Source organism: Coregonus lavaretus (genome assembly GCF_964263955.1).
Source record: "Coregonus lavaretus genome assembly, contig: HAP1_SCAFFOLD_347, whole genome shotgun sequence".
NCBI classification, from domain to species: Eukaryota; Metazoa; Chordata; class Actinopteri; order Salmoniformes; family Salmonidae; genus Coregonus; species Coregonus lavaretus.
The window spans coordinates 470,084-485,545 of record NW_028162446.1 but is presented as its reverse complement, the minus strand read 5'-3'; the positions used below and the strand labels follow the sequence as shown (position 1 = coordinate 485,545).

The 15,462-nt window shown below is 41.9% G+C and overlaps 1 protein-coding gene across 1 annotated transcript in view; it reads right to left on the bottom strand.

Annotated features, from left to right (window-relative positions):
* The window catches only part of LOC311119233 (butyrophilin subfamily 3 member A2-like), a gene marked incomplete at both ends in the record, with an annotated part of 42,958 nt that overhangs the window by 14,681 nt on the left and 12,815 nt on the right, over window positions 1-15,462 (bottom strand). The window contains 4 exons of the mRNA XM_084193959.1: window positions 316-336; window positions 843-863; window positions 8,699-8,719; window positions 9,490-9,510. Coding sequence (XP_084050085.1) covers window positions 316-336; window positions 843-863; window positions 8,699-8,719; window positions 9,490-9,510 — 84 coding nt within the window. The remainder of the gene's footprint in view (window positions 1-315; window positions 337-842; window positions 864-8,698; window positions 8,720-9,489; window positions 9,511-15,462) is intronic.

The following is a 15,462-nucleotide window of genomic DNA, read 5'->3' as shown; positions in this document are numbered from 1 at the left end:
CATGATACTGTATCAAAATTATAGTTTTAAATATGTGTTGAGGCTATATGGTGTTTGCTTACATTTACTTTGTTTACAAACATTGAGATAAAACAAGGTTATATGTTGGGTTCTGATGGGGTACAACAGTTAAACTAAGCTCTTTAATCATTTATAAGTTATATTCTTCAAGAATCAATGGGTACATTTATTCCTTTATAAGTCAAAAAATGAATGTAGCAACTACCGATTGCCCTTTTGTGCTCAACAACAAAAAATAAACATGAAATGATTTACGTAAATCTAGCAAAGTGATGATCTGAAGACACTACTTACCATTCTCCGTCCCGAGGTCATCTGTAAACATGTAGAGTAGATGGAAGACAGTGAGAACATCATAAACATGAACACTAGAAGATGTAGTCTCTCTCTGGGACTCCTTGTCTCATATCACTTCTCTAATGTCACACTATGGGACAAATCTAAATTGAGTTCCACACACCTAAATGAGTCTAGCGTACCTCTGTAGGTGAGACATCCTTTCTCCAATAAAGATCTCCCACACTATCACCACCTCTTAATTTCATTCAATAAATGTGACTGGTATCAGAGACTACCTCTCTCTAGTCTAGTGGTCCTCTACAGTCTCAACACATCCTGTTCTAGAACATCATTCTATGGTCTGAAGACACTGGGAGATGAAGGACACTACATACCCAGTAGACTAGTGAGACATAGATATTAAGATAGAAGTCAGGGAACATTAATGTGAACAACGTGTTTTCTACTTCTCTAGAAGTTACATGGAAGAGTCATTGGTTTACATAATGTTAGCAGAGTGATGATCTGAAGACAGTACTTACCTCGCTCCTCAGTAAGGCGAACTGTGAATATGTAGAGTAGATGGAAGACAGTGAGAACATCATTAACATTTCTTTCTCTGGGACTCCTTGTTTCATATCACTTCTCTAATGTCAAAAATCCTAATTGAGCTCCACGCACCTAAATGAGTCCAGCGTACCTCTGAGAGACAACTTCACCAATGAAGATATTCTACCATACCACCACTTCTTAATTTAATTAAATAAATGTGACTGGTTCATCAGTGATCCAGGTGTATCAGAGACTACCTCTCTCTAGTCTAGTGGTTCTCTACAGACTCAACACATCCTGTTCTAGAACATCAACATCAATGTGACTGGTCCATCAGTGATCCAGGTTGTTACGGATACAGGTATCCTGTATGTGTTTTTGTGTTTTTCCTCTCCTTCTGCCCTAATCACAGGTGTCCTTTGTGTTCCTGATTGGTGGTCGTTGGGGTGTCCCACCTGTCAGACATCTGATTGCTGAGGTGGACCAATCAGTGGACATTCCTCTGCATTGCACCACCTGTTTCTGGTTTTCCACTCACATCACACATCCCATTGTTTTAAAAGCCAGTCAGTTGTGTTTGCTGACAGAGATGCTTTTCGTTTGTGAGTATGGATACTGTGGTGTCCTGTTTTTTGTGTACTCACTCATATGCTGGTTACTCTATATGGTAACTATGTTGTGTGTTCCTGGGAAAAGGGGGATTTAGCAAGTTGCCCTTGGGCATACATTACCCGTAGAAAGAACATTGTCTAAAAACACTAGTTAGACCTGAGTGGACCACCCACTGTATTTTTGTATGGTAAGCAGTAGCTTAGATGCTCTTGAGGCAGGCAAGATCAGTTTAGGGTTTGTTGACATTATTGTTTCATTCCTTGGGTCCTGCTCAGCCCTTTCCCCAAACCTTTACCGTGTGTTCATAATAAACATTTTGTGTTTGACGGTAGCTTATGGTTGTCGGTGTTATTTTTGTCCTCACTGTTTTTCTGTGTCACTATTCTAATTTGCATGAGTTATGTTACGGGTCTCTTTTCCACCCATCCTAGACTTTTAAAGCCACAGGGTTCGTAACATAACGTGGGGGCTCGTCCGGGATCTATCTCAATGATACCCATGCCACTCATGCAAATTGGTTTAGTGTCTGGTTCAGTGTTGAACTTGGCAGCTGTGACTAACTGGTTTTGTGTTTAGTATTCGTCGGCTTGTGTTGCTAGCTTAAAATGGCTACTTTTGAGTTGGATGCCTTTTTGGAAAACCCTACGTGGGAGGTTTTTGATAATTGCTGTAGAGTGGATCTACAGGCTTTGGCTGACCACTTTTCTGTACCTATACCAAGGGTTTTAGTGAAAGCAGAAGTTAGGAAAGCGGTGTTAGAGATATTATTGAACGAGCGCGTGCTTGAGTTACCGCCGCCTGAGCCTGCTGCTCCTGTAGGGGATGTGGCTGCTGCTCCTGTAAGCCTGTCGGTGTCTGAGGACGAGGCTAAGGCTCCAGCCACATTGTCCCATTTTGACCCACTCTCCCCACTGTCCGACAGTGATGCCAGGATGGATGTCCGCTCGACATGGCTCCAAATGGAGGCGGAAGAGAGGGCACAAATCAGGCGAGAAAAGCTGGAGACGCGTAAGATGGAACTAGAGATGCGTAGACTTGATCAGGAACTGGAGATGCGTAAAATGGAACTGGAGGCAGAAACAGCGAGGTTAGTCTCTGCTCATAAAATACCTGCTAGTGAGCCGTCCTCACCAGCTGTGTCGTCTGCTACTTTTGATATTAGTAGACAGATCACCTTGGTACCTGTGTTTAGGGAGTCAGAGGTTGATTCCTATTTCAGTGTTTTTGAGCGTATAGCAGTAGCATCGAAATGTCCCGAAGAGGTATGGTGCCTATTACTTCAGTGTAAATTAACAGGTAAAGCCCAAGAGGTTCTGTCAGCGCTACCTCTTGAAGACTGCTTGAATTATGACGTGGTCAAAGCTACTGTTCTTCGTGCCTATGAGCTGGTTCCTGAGGCATATCGACAGAGATTTAGGTCTCATAAAAAGTATTCTACACAGACTTATGTGGAGTTTGCTAGAGACAAGGGAAATCTGTTTGACAAATAGCACACTGCTAGTAAGGTAACTGATTTTAACTCTATTGGAGTTAATCTTGTTAGAAGAGTTAAAAAATTGCTTACCCGAACGCATTGTAGTTTATCTGAACGAACAGAAAGTATCCTCACTGTCGGAAGCGTCTGTATTGGCAGACGAGTTTGTGTTGACGCATAAGAGCGTGTTTTCGGCTCGTACGGAGAGCAGGGCCGCGGATTGCTAACTCTTAGCCCTAGTCGACCAGCAGTACATCCAGCACGCCCGAAAGATGTGCGTCACTGTTTCTATTGTCATAAGGTGGGACATATGGTTAATGATTGCTTTCTGCTAAAACGCAAACAGGGGATGCCTCAGCACGCCAGGCCGCCAACGGGTGTTGGGCTGATTCGTACGGTTTTAAGGCCGGAATCAAAACAGATGCCTCATAGTGAATGTGGTTTGAAAGTCCCAGTCCCAGATCACAGTTATGAACCGTTAATTTTTTAGGGGTTTGTTTCCATATCAGATGACGAAGCGTCTCAACGTCCGGTTAGAATCCTCAGAGATACTGGTGCGGCGCAGTCGTTCATACTATCTGATGTGTTGCCCTTGTCCAATAATACATATTGTGGTTCCAGTGTGTTAGTACAAGGAATTGAAATGGGATTCGTCCCAGTGCCATTGCACTTTGTGAACATACACTCTGAGTTAGTCAGTGGATTGTTCAGAGTTGGAGTACGTCCTATGTTGCCAGTAAAAGGTGTGAAATTTACAATGGGCAACGATATTGCCGGAAGAAAGGTGATACCCGTTTTGGAGGTATTGGATAAAAGTGACCAGTCTCTCTCCGAGGAGCTGGCACAGGGTTATCCAGATGTGTTCCCCGCTTGTGCTGTCACACGTGCTCAAGCACGACAAGTGGGTGACGTGATAGATTTGTCGAACACGATTCTATTCAGAGAGTGTGACCCAGAGGATAGCTTGGGTGCTACCTCTGGTAAGCTGGTGCAGTCTGACCAACAGCCCAGGGAAAGGAAGAAGTATGTGGAACTTGTTGCTGAGGCAATACAGTTACCAGTCACTTGTGAGCAGCTGATCGCTAACCAGAAGGTTGACATTAGCCTGGCTAAATGTTTTTCTAGTGTTGTCTCAGTGGAGGAGCTAAAGAAGAAAAACATGGCATACTTCATTGATGGTAATCTCCTCATGCGTAATTGGACATCCCATGTTGACGCTGGCGGAGATTGGAATGCTGTTTACCAAATAGTGATTCCTACAGCCTTTTGACAAAATGTTTTATCCCTCGCTCATGATCACCAGCGGTCCGGACATCTGGGAGTCACCTAGACTTATGATCGGGTGTTGCGACATTTCTTTTGGCCTGGTTTAAAACCAGATGTGGCTCAGTTCTGTCGGACATGCCACACCTGTCAAGTAACTTGGAAACCGAACCAGGTTATTCCTCTCGCGCCTCTTTGTCCCATACCTGCCATAGGTGAACCATTCGAACATGTGATGGTTGATTGTGTTGGACCATTACCAAAGACAAAATCTGGTAACCAGTTTCTGTTGACGATTATGTGTGTGGCCACCAGGTACTCAGAGGCCATTCCTCTGTGAAGGATTACTGCTCCGGTGGTGAGTAAAGCTTTGATCAAATTCTTCTCAACTTTTGGGTTACCTAAGGTGGTACAAACTGATCAGGGTACGAATTTCCTTTCTAACCTTTTCAAACAAGTGTTAAAATCCTTGTCAGTGTCGCAAACCATTGTGGTTTGCTCTTTTAAGGGTGGGAGTGTTACGGATACAGGTATCCTGTATGTGTTTTTCCTCTCCTTCTACCCTAATCACAGGTGTCCTTTGTGTTCCTGATTGGTGGTCGTTGGGGTGTCCCACCTGTCCGACATCCGTTTGTCTGCTGATTGCTGAGGTGGACCAATCAGTGGACATTCCTCTGCATTGCACCACCTGTATCTGGTTTTTCACTCACATCACACATCCCATTGTTTGAAAAGCCAGTCAGTTGTGTTTGCTGACAGAGACTCTTTTCGTTTGTGAGTATGGATACTGTGGTGTCCTGTTTTTTGTGTACTCACTCATATGCTGGTTACTCTATATGGTAACTATGTTGTATGTTCCTGGGAAAGGGGGGATTTAGCAAGTTGCCCTTGGGCATACATTACCCGTAGAAAGAACATTGTCTAAAAACACTAGTTAGACCTGAGCGGACCACCCACTGTATTTTTGTATTGTTAGCAGTAGCTTAGCTGTTCTTGAGGCAGGCAAGATCAGTTTAGGGGTTTTTGACATTATTGTTTCATTCCTTGGGTCTTGCTCAGCCCTTTCCCCAAACCTTTACCACGCACCTAAATGAGTCCAGCGTACCTCTGAGAGACAACTTCTCCAATGAAGATATTCCACCATACCACCACTTAATTTAATTGAATAAATGTGACTGGTCCATCAGTGATCCAGAAACTACCTACTGGGCACACTACATCATTTCAGCGTAGATCATTGGGTAATATTTTGTTGAGACGTTAATCAATGCGTTTACAACCTATATTCACCCACTCAAAAAGACAGCCAAAAGTTAGTTGAATTTCCAATGTGTTATCACTATGCTTTCAACCATCTAAATGCACAACCAAATTCCAGTGGAAAAACAATGTTGGATTTTGTCTATCACTGCGGTTTCAACAAATTTAAAGAACAGCAAAGTTCAAATGGGAATACAATGTCAGATATGTTGTTTATTTTATACAACAGATTAATGTGAATATCCCTGTTCTTCATCTAATAGCAGAACCAAATGACCTGGATTGCAGTTGAGATTACATAAAAACTATATGGTGCAAGTGATCAATGCCGTTCGAGGTTCTGACAGATTATAACAGCAATTGTGAAGATCTCCACAGACCTGCAATGACCTATGCATGCTATCTTCAACATGCTGGATATCAGAGCGGCGGTAACTCACCAGCATTATGACCAGGAATACGACTTTCCCGAAGCAGATCCTTTGTTTGCTCTCCCCAGGGCAACTGAACTGATTCCAGCATCTGAACCAAAACATCTCCGGCGGAGGAGAGGCACTCCGAGTGGCCTGCTGGTTCGACTTAGGAGGCGCGCACATCCCCCACCGCTTCCAAGCATACTACTCGCTAATGTTCAGTCTTTAGTTAACAAGGTCGACGAACTCCGGGCAAGGATTTCTTTTCCAGAGAGAAATCAAGGCCTGTAACATACTTTATTTCACAGAAACATTGCTCTCTTGGGATATTCTGTCGAAATCGGTCCAGCCAGAGGGGTTCTCAGTTCATCGCGCAGACAGGAATAAATATCTCTCTGGGAAGCAGAAGGGCGGAGGTGTGTGTTTCATGATTAACGACTCATGGTGTAATTGTAGTAACATACAGGAACTCGAGTCCTTTTGTTCACCCAACCTAGAATATCTCACAATCAAATGCCGACCGTATTATCTCACGAGATACTTTTCTTTGGTTATAGTCACGTCCGTGTATATCCCCCCTCAAGCCGATACCACGACGGCCCTCAAAGAACTTCACTGGACTTTATGCAAACTGAAAACCACATATCCTGAGGCTGCATTTATTGTAGCCGGGGATTTTAACAAAGCAAATTTGAGGACTAGGCTGCCAAAGTTCTATCAACATATTGTAGTCTCCCGAGTGGCGATCCTGATTCTGATCCTGGTTCGAATCCAGGCTCTGTCGTAGGCGGCCGCGACCGGGAGACCCATGGGGCGGCGCACAATTGGCCCAGGGTAGGGGAGGGAATGGCCAGGGTTGTGGGTTCGATTCCCACGGGGGGTATGAAAAAAAAATAATGTATGCTCTCACTACCTGTAAGTCGCTCTGGATAAGAGCGTCTAGTAAAATATCGACTGTTGTACCATTGCTATTCGAACTTACGGGATGGTTATAAGGCCCGCCCTCCTTTCGGCAAATCTGACCACGACTCCATTTTGCTCCTCCCTTCCTATAGAAACTCAAACAGAAATACCTGTGCTAAGGACTATTCAACGCTGGTCTGACCAATCGGAATCAACGCTTCAAGATTGTTTTGATCACGCGGACTGGGATATATTCCGGGTAGCTTCCTAAAATAATTTAGACGAATACACTGAAACGGTGACTGAGTTTATCAGGAAGTGTATAGGTCATGTTGTGCCCACTGTGACTATTAAAACCTACCCTAACCAGAAACCGTGGATAGATGGCAGCATTCGCGCAAATCTGAAAGCGCGAACCACCGCATTCAACCATGGCAAGGTGACTGGGAATATGGCAGAATACAAACAGTGTAGCTACTCACTCCACAAGGCAATTAAACTGGCAAAACATCAGTATAGAGACAAAGTGGAGTCGCAATTCAACGGCTCAGACACGAGACGTATGTGGCAGGGTCTACAGACAATCACGGACTACAAAAGGAAAACCAGCCACGTCGCCGACACTGACGTCTCGCTTCCAGACAAGCTAAACACCTTCTTCGCCCGCTTTGAGGATAACACAGTGCCACTGACGAGGCCCACTACCAAGGACTGTGGCCTCTCCTTGTCCGTGGCCGACGTGATTAAGACATTTAAGCATGTTAACCCCCGCAAGGCTGCCGACCCAGACGGCATTCCTAGCCGCATCCTCAGAGCATGCGCAGACCAGCTGGCTGGTGTGTTTATGGACATTTTCAATCTCCCATTCCCAGTCTGCTGTTCCCACATGCTTCAAGATGGCCACCATTGTTCCTGTACCCAAGAAAGCAAAGGTAACTGAACTAAATGACTATCGCCCTGTAGCACTCACCTCTGTCATCATGAAGTGCTTTGAGAGACTAGTCAAGGATCGTATCACCTCTACCTTACCTGTCACCCTAGACCCACTTCAATTTGCTTACCGCCCCAATAGCTCCACAGACAATGCAATCGCCATCACATTGCACACTGCCCTATCCCATCTGGACAAGAGGAATACCTATGTAAGAATGCTATTCATTGACTATAGCTCAGCATTCAACACCATAGTACCCTCCAAGCTCATCATTAAGCTTGAGGCCCTGGGTCTGTACCCTGGACTCCTCTCTCAGCATGTCCAGCCCACTCATTATCTGTGGCTTAACCAACTAGGCTCGTAATTTAAATGTTGTATTCGTATTTACAGATGGCATACAAGTTTGTTATTAAGGCACATGAAAGTTCACATGTTCGAGAAGGCATTTCTGCCAAAAAACGCATTTTGATACAAAATAAAAGTTTATGTTCAAATGGCCCTCCTGTGAAGTGACCCGCAACATACGGCTAGTTTCCTGAAACGAGTCACCTATGGTCTCAAGACACTAGCACTAATAAGGCATATGGACACTTCAAGTTTGTATGGACACCACTTCAAGAGTCAAGTTTGTATGGACACCACATGGAAGACAGTGTTCGTAGACAGAGCTATGGATGATCATCATGAAAATTATAGTTTTAAATATGTGTTGAGGCTATATGGTGTTTGCTTACATTTACTTTGTTTACAAACATTGAGATAAAACAAGGTTATATGTTGGGTTCTGATGGGGTACAACAGTTAAACTAAGCTCTTTAATCATTTATAAGTTATATTCTTCAAGAATCAATGGGTACATTTATTCCTTTATAAGTCAAAAAATGAATGTAGCAACTACCGATTGCCCTTTTGTGCTCAACAACAAAAAATAAACATGAAATTATTTACGTAAATCTAGCAAAGTGATGATCTGAAGACACTACTTACCATTCTCCTTCCTGAGGTCAACTGTAAACATGTAGAGTAGATGGAAGACAGTGAGAACATCATTAACATGAACACTAGAAGATGTAGTCTCTCTCTGGGACTCCTTGGTCGGGATTCAATCCAATGTGCGCTATACCGCAGGGCACTTCACAACTGACAATGCATGTTTTAAAGACATTTTCCACTGGCATTCAGGGAGATCGCATTCATGGTAAACACTGCACATGTCGACCCAAGCGTAAAATACCTTTAAAAGTATGTTATAGTATGCTGCGTTACAAATGTGCCTTGAATTGAATCCCGGCCCTTGTCTCATACCACAGTTCTAACATCAGAAGGAGCACCTAGCACCAATCAGAAGTTGAAACATTGACAAAGCGTGATTCCCGCCACTGTTGTTTTGGTAAAAAGCTGAGGGAGGGGCTGGAGAAATAATATCACTCACAAATTTGTAGACAGAGCTATGGATGATCATCCATGATACTGTATCAAAATTATAGTTTTAAATATGTGTTGAGGCTATATGGTGTTTGCTTACATTTACTTTGTTTACAAACATTGAGATAAAACAAGGTTATATGTTGGGTTCTGATGGGGTACAACAGTTAAACTAAGCTCTTTAATCATTTATAAGTTATATTCTTCAAGAATCAATGGGTACATTTATTCCTTTATAAGTCAAAAAATGAATGTAGCAACTACCGATTGCCCTTTTGTGCTCAACAACAAAAAATAAACATGAAATGATTTACGTAAATCTAGCAAAGTGATGATCTGAAGACACTACTTACCATTCTCCTTCCTGAGGTCATCTGTAAACATGTAGAGTAGATGGAAGACAGTGAGAACATCATTAACATGAACACTAGAAGATGTAGTCTCTCTCTGGGACTCCTTGTCTCATATCACTTCTCTAATGTCACACTATGGGACAAATCTAAATTGAGTTCCACACACCTAAATGAGTCTAGCGTACCTCTGTAGGTGAGACATCCTTTTTCCAATAAAGATCTCCCACACTATCACCACCTCTTAATTTCATTCAATAAATGTGACTGGTATCAGAGACTACCTAGAACATCAACATTAATGTGACTGGTCCATCAGTGATCCAGGTGTATCAGAGACTACCTCTCTCTAGTCTAGCGGTCCTCTACAGTCTCAACACATCCTGTTCTAGAACATCAACATTAATGTGTGTTCACTAGAAGTTACATACAGTGGGGAGAACAAGTATTTGATACACTGCCGATTTTGCAGGTTTTCCTACTTACAAAGCATGTAGAGATCTGTAATTTTTATCATAGGTACACTTCAACTGTGAGAGACGGAATCTAAAACAAAAATCCAGAAAATCACATTGTATGATTTTTAAGCAATTAATTTGCATTTTATTGCATGACATAAATATTTGATCACCTACCAACCTGTAAGAATTCCGGCTCTCACAGACCTGTTAGTTTTTCTTTAAGAAGCCCTTCTGTTCTCCACTCATTACCTGTATTAACTGCACCTGTTTGAACTCGTTACCTGTATAAAAGACACCTGTCCACACACTCAATCAAACAGACTCCAACCTCTCCACAATGGCCAAGACTAGAGAGCTGTGTAAGGACATCAGGGATAAAATTGTAGACCTGCACAAGGCTGGGATGGGCTACAGGACAATAGGCAAGCAGCTTGGTGAGACGGCAACAACTGTTGGCGCAATTATTAGAAAATGGAAGAAGTTCAAGATGACGGTCAATCAACCTCGGTCTGGGGCTCCATGCAAGATCTCACCTCGTGGGGCATCAATGATCATGAGGAAGGTGAGGGATCAGCCCAGAACTACACGGCAGGCCCTGGTCAATGACCTGAAGAGAGCTGGGACCACAGTCTCAAAGAAAACCATTAGTAACACACTACGCCGTCATGGATTAAAATCCTGCAGCGCACGCAAGGTCCCCCTGCTCAAGCCAGCGCATGTCCAGGCCCATCTGAAGTTTTCCAATGACCATCTGGATGATCCAGAGGAGGAATGGGAGAAGGTCATGTGGTCTGATGAGACAAAAATAGAGCTTTTTGTTCTAAACTCCACTCGCCTTGTTTGGAGGAAGAAGAAGGATGAGTACAACCCCAAGAACACCATCCCATCCGTGAAGTATGGAGGTGGAAACATCATTCTTTGGGGATGCTTTTCTGCAAAGGGGACAGGACGACTGCACCGTATTGAGGGGAGGATGGATGGGGCCATGTATCGCGAGATCTTGGCCAACAACCTCCTTCCCTCAGTAAGAGCATTGAAGATGGGTCGTGGCTGGGTCTTCCAGCATGACAACGACCCAAAACACACAGCCAGGGCAACTAAGGAGTGGCTCCGTAAGAAGCATCTCAAGGTCCTGGAGTGGCCTAGCCAGTCTTCAGACCTGAACCCAATAGAAAATCTTTGGAGGGAGCTGAAAGTCCGTATTGCCCAGCGACAGCCCCGAAACCTGTAGGATCTGAAGAAGGTCTGTATAGAGGAGTGGGCCAAAATTCCTACTGCAGTGTGTGCAAACCTGGTCAAGACCTACAGGAAACGTATGATCTCTGTAATTACAAACAAAGGTTTCTGTACCAAATATTAAGTTCTGCTTTTCTGATGTATCAAATACTTATGTCATGCAATAAAATGCAAATTAATTACTTAAAAATCATACAAGGTGATTTTCTGGATTTTTGTTTTAGATTCCGTCTCTCACAGTTAAAGTGTACCTATGATAAAAATTACAGACCTCTACATGCTTTGTAAGTAGGAAAACCTGCTAAATCGGCAGTGTATCAAATACTTGTTCTCCCCACTGTATATAGAAGATAATATCCAGTGTTCCTCTGTGAGACAACTTCTCCAATAAAGATCTTCCACCCTACCACCTCTTAAGTTAATTAAATAAATGTGACTGGTCCATTAGTGATCCAGGTGTATAAGAAACGACCTACTGGGCACACTACGTCATTTCAGCGTAGATCATTGGGTAATATTTTGTTGAGACGTTAATCAATGCGTTTACAACCTATATTCACCCACTCAAAAAGACAGCCAAAAGTTAGTTGAATTTCCAATGTGTTTCAACCATCTAAAAGCACAACCAAATTCCAGTGGAAAAACAATGTTGGATTTTTGGTTTTGTTGTCACCCAAATGTCTATCAGTGCGGTTTCAACAAATTTAAAGCACAGCAAAGTTCAAATGGGAATACAATGCCAGATATGTTGTTTATTTTATACAACAGATTAATGTGAATATCCCTGTGCTTCATCTAATAGCGGAACCAAATGACCTGGATTGCAGTTGAGATTACATTAAAACTACATGGTGCAAGTGATCAATGCCGTTCGAGGTTCTGACAGATTATAACAGCAATTGTGAAGATCTCCACAGACCTGCAATGACCTATACATGTTATCTTCAACATGCACGCTTTATATGATTACATAAGAAGAAATATATCAACATTTAGAGGAGATGTATCTACTGCTTGGATAGTTCCATTTGAGCCACTGGCTTAATCCCATTCTTTAACTTTTATTTTTGGGTGAGTTGGAGACATGAATCCAACATCTAATTTGTTAACAAGTTAATAGGCTATTTATTGTATTTCAAAAGTGATATTGAATTGTGTTTTGTTGGCAACGCAACCAGAAATCAACATTTGAAGGATAATTATCTCCTGCTTGGATAGTTCCATCTGTGCCACTGATTTAGTCTGGCCGTAATTCCAGTTTGTATACAAATTAATAATATGTTGGATTCACGTCTCCATCTCAACCAGAAATCTAAGGTATAGAATAGGATTAAATCAAATCAAACATTAAATACACTTTAACTTAGATTTTTGGTTGAGATGGAGACGTGAATCCAACAACAAACTGGAATTAAAGCCAGAATAAGTCAGTGGTACAGATGGAACTATCCAAGCAGAAGATACAGCTCCTTCAAATGTTGATATTTGGTTCAGTTGACAACCAAACACAACGGGTGTTGTGCATTCGTAAATTCAGCAGTTATTCTGCGCTCTGGCATACTCAGACTGAATTTACGAACGCACCCGAAATGGTTACTTGCATAGTGGAGTCTTTTGTTAAGACATATAAAGAAAAGAAAGAATGAACCTAGCTAGGTAAACAACGTGTAAGATCATCCACGTCATGTAACGTTAGCTAGCGAGCCAGCCAGCTAACGTTAGCTATTTAAACAATGAACCATAGTGCCAACTCATGTTGTTACTAACCTGCATGAATCTGCTGGTAGCTAACCAACCAGGTTCAATGTTAGCTAGCTAACATTAGGCTCTAACTAGCAAAGTAAATGGCTCTGAGATACGAATAATGACATCATACACGTAAAGTTAGCTAGAGAGCCAGCCAGCTAACGTTAGCTAGTGTAGTGTATTAAGATTATGACTTTGATAAGGTTTTAAGTGGAACCTGAGAGGATGTTTATTTAGAAGAAAGGGAGCCGTTTTTAGGGTGACGCCCCATAGAAGACAGGGGATTGGACAGTAGAGGGAGCCACCCATATTTTGGGGAATATTATAAGTACTGGATGGAGACAAAGAAGAGCAGAGCGGACATTGTAATTTGGAAAACACTGCTCTCCGGGTGATCATGACATCTGTAAACTTATGCTGAAATCTTGTGATATGAATAAAACTTATGATCAAAGTTCAGTATAAGCGGACTCCTTTGTTTAACAGCAATGATTAGCAACATTGACTCGACACTACAAAATGGCGTCACGAACGGAATCGGTCTGCGTCTCTCCTGTGTTCCATTCATGGGCGCCGAGCTGACTCTCGTTCCAAAGTCATGGCCAAATAAGGGTGAGTTTCCTCACCACTTTGGGCATTTGTTAGTTTGGAGGCTATTTGAGTGTGCGCTGGGGAGATGTACCGTGTAAAGTACTTGTGTGTGCTGGTGTGGCTGTTATTGCTGTTGACTAGGGGTCTGTCATAACTATTCTAAATTTGTTTGCACTGGTAAACGGTGCAAATAGGGGGGAGTGTCTATAGAGATATTTTGCTTGAATAGGAATTCAAGAACAATCGATTGAAGGGAATAAGGCCAAGGTATACGTATACAAATTAGGACATTGCGAATCTGGAAAGACCTCTAAACAAGGCGATCTCTAGGATGGGCCGGAAATCCTGTAACATGTTAGATGGAATGGGTGAGTCCTGGGGACTGGAGACTGTGGTATATACATTCTATTGCAAGTTACTGCTCATCTTATAGCTGACGAGGTATATGTTTGATGTGACCGCTCATAGAATATCCATAACTCGTGGCAGCATAAAGTTAGGGACAAAGGAACAGGAATTTTGGCGCAATGTAGGTTACATTGCTACAGGCTACATGCCACATGTTACATACATGCTACATGCTACATGCTAACATGTGACCTTGGAGGGCCATTGAGATGGAATAAAGCCTCTTAAATTATGTTTGTGTGTGTAGAATTTAAGTTCTATGCTTTGTGAGCTCTGTTAAATGTTATTGTTTGGCTATGAGGAGAAAACGGAGATACAGCGGGACTGTTAACTTTCTGTTTGGCTTGGAGAGAGAGCTGCTTGAGGGCTCCGTCCACGCTGAAATCGTATTGGTGAATGAACTGCGCATGCGTGTGATTTTATGACTTTAGAGTTACGTAGGGAGAATATGCCACTGCCTACACTGGGTGCTGGGAGACGCAGACTCAGAAGCAGACAGAGAGAGATTTGAACACTAATGGAATGTTCTAGTTGTTACATAGTCTGTTGCTTAATGATGAAGCTATTTGTTGAGATCTATTGAATTGATAAATGAGAGAGATATGTTGACGGATTAAAAAATAAAATAAAAATAATTAAATAAATAAAATAAAAAATGTTATTGAGCTATCTATAATTATTCCTGAGTTAATTCTTAGAGCGAATGTGACTGGAGGAATATTGAATGGTTGAAATAACTCAGTGACTGCATAAACTGCTAAATTCTTGTCTGTTTCTTTGTTCTTTTGTCATATGAGAGACGATAAGAGGAACGAGAGGAGAGAGAGAAAGAGAGGAAGTGCTGACGTGTACATCATGTGACAGGGTGTGACGCGACAAGAGGCTGCTGCGACAGGATCAAGTCAAAAGAGAATCAGGCTAGTGCTGTTCTGTTTACAAAGCCTTCCCCTACAGGATATTTGATGTTATGACAATTTGACAAAGACTTGGCAAAAGACTGATCAATTGAAGTAATTGCTTATTGGAGTTTTTGTGCATGAGTGGGTTTGATTAGAGTTGTGTGGGGAATCGAGTACTGACATTATTCTGTAAAATTAAGATAATTGGGTGCTTATTAAATAATGGGGTTTATGAGTACTGTAGTGTTGCTGGATTAAATGTATTTTCTTTTTGGATTGCTCTGAAGTTGTCTACTTTCCTGTACTTTTCCTGATTGAAGGTGGTAAGATAGCCACTAATTGATAAATTAGTAAAATAGGAAATATAAATAAAAAAATATTTTTGAATATTCATATTTTTATTGATTAATTTTTATTATTTAGAGGAAGAAAAAAAAATCATTTTTTTAGTTTATATTAAAAATTAAAGGGAGGACACTATAAGCTATATATTCTAAAGTAATAAAAATAATTCACAATAAAGGAATATAAAAGAGTTGTTACAATGGGGAAAAAGGATATCAGGACTATGAAGGTAATTACACCTGTTGATATAGTACAAAATAGTAATCCTTTAGTTAATGGTATTGCTAGGT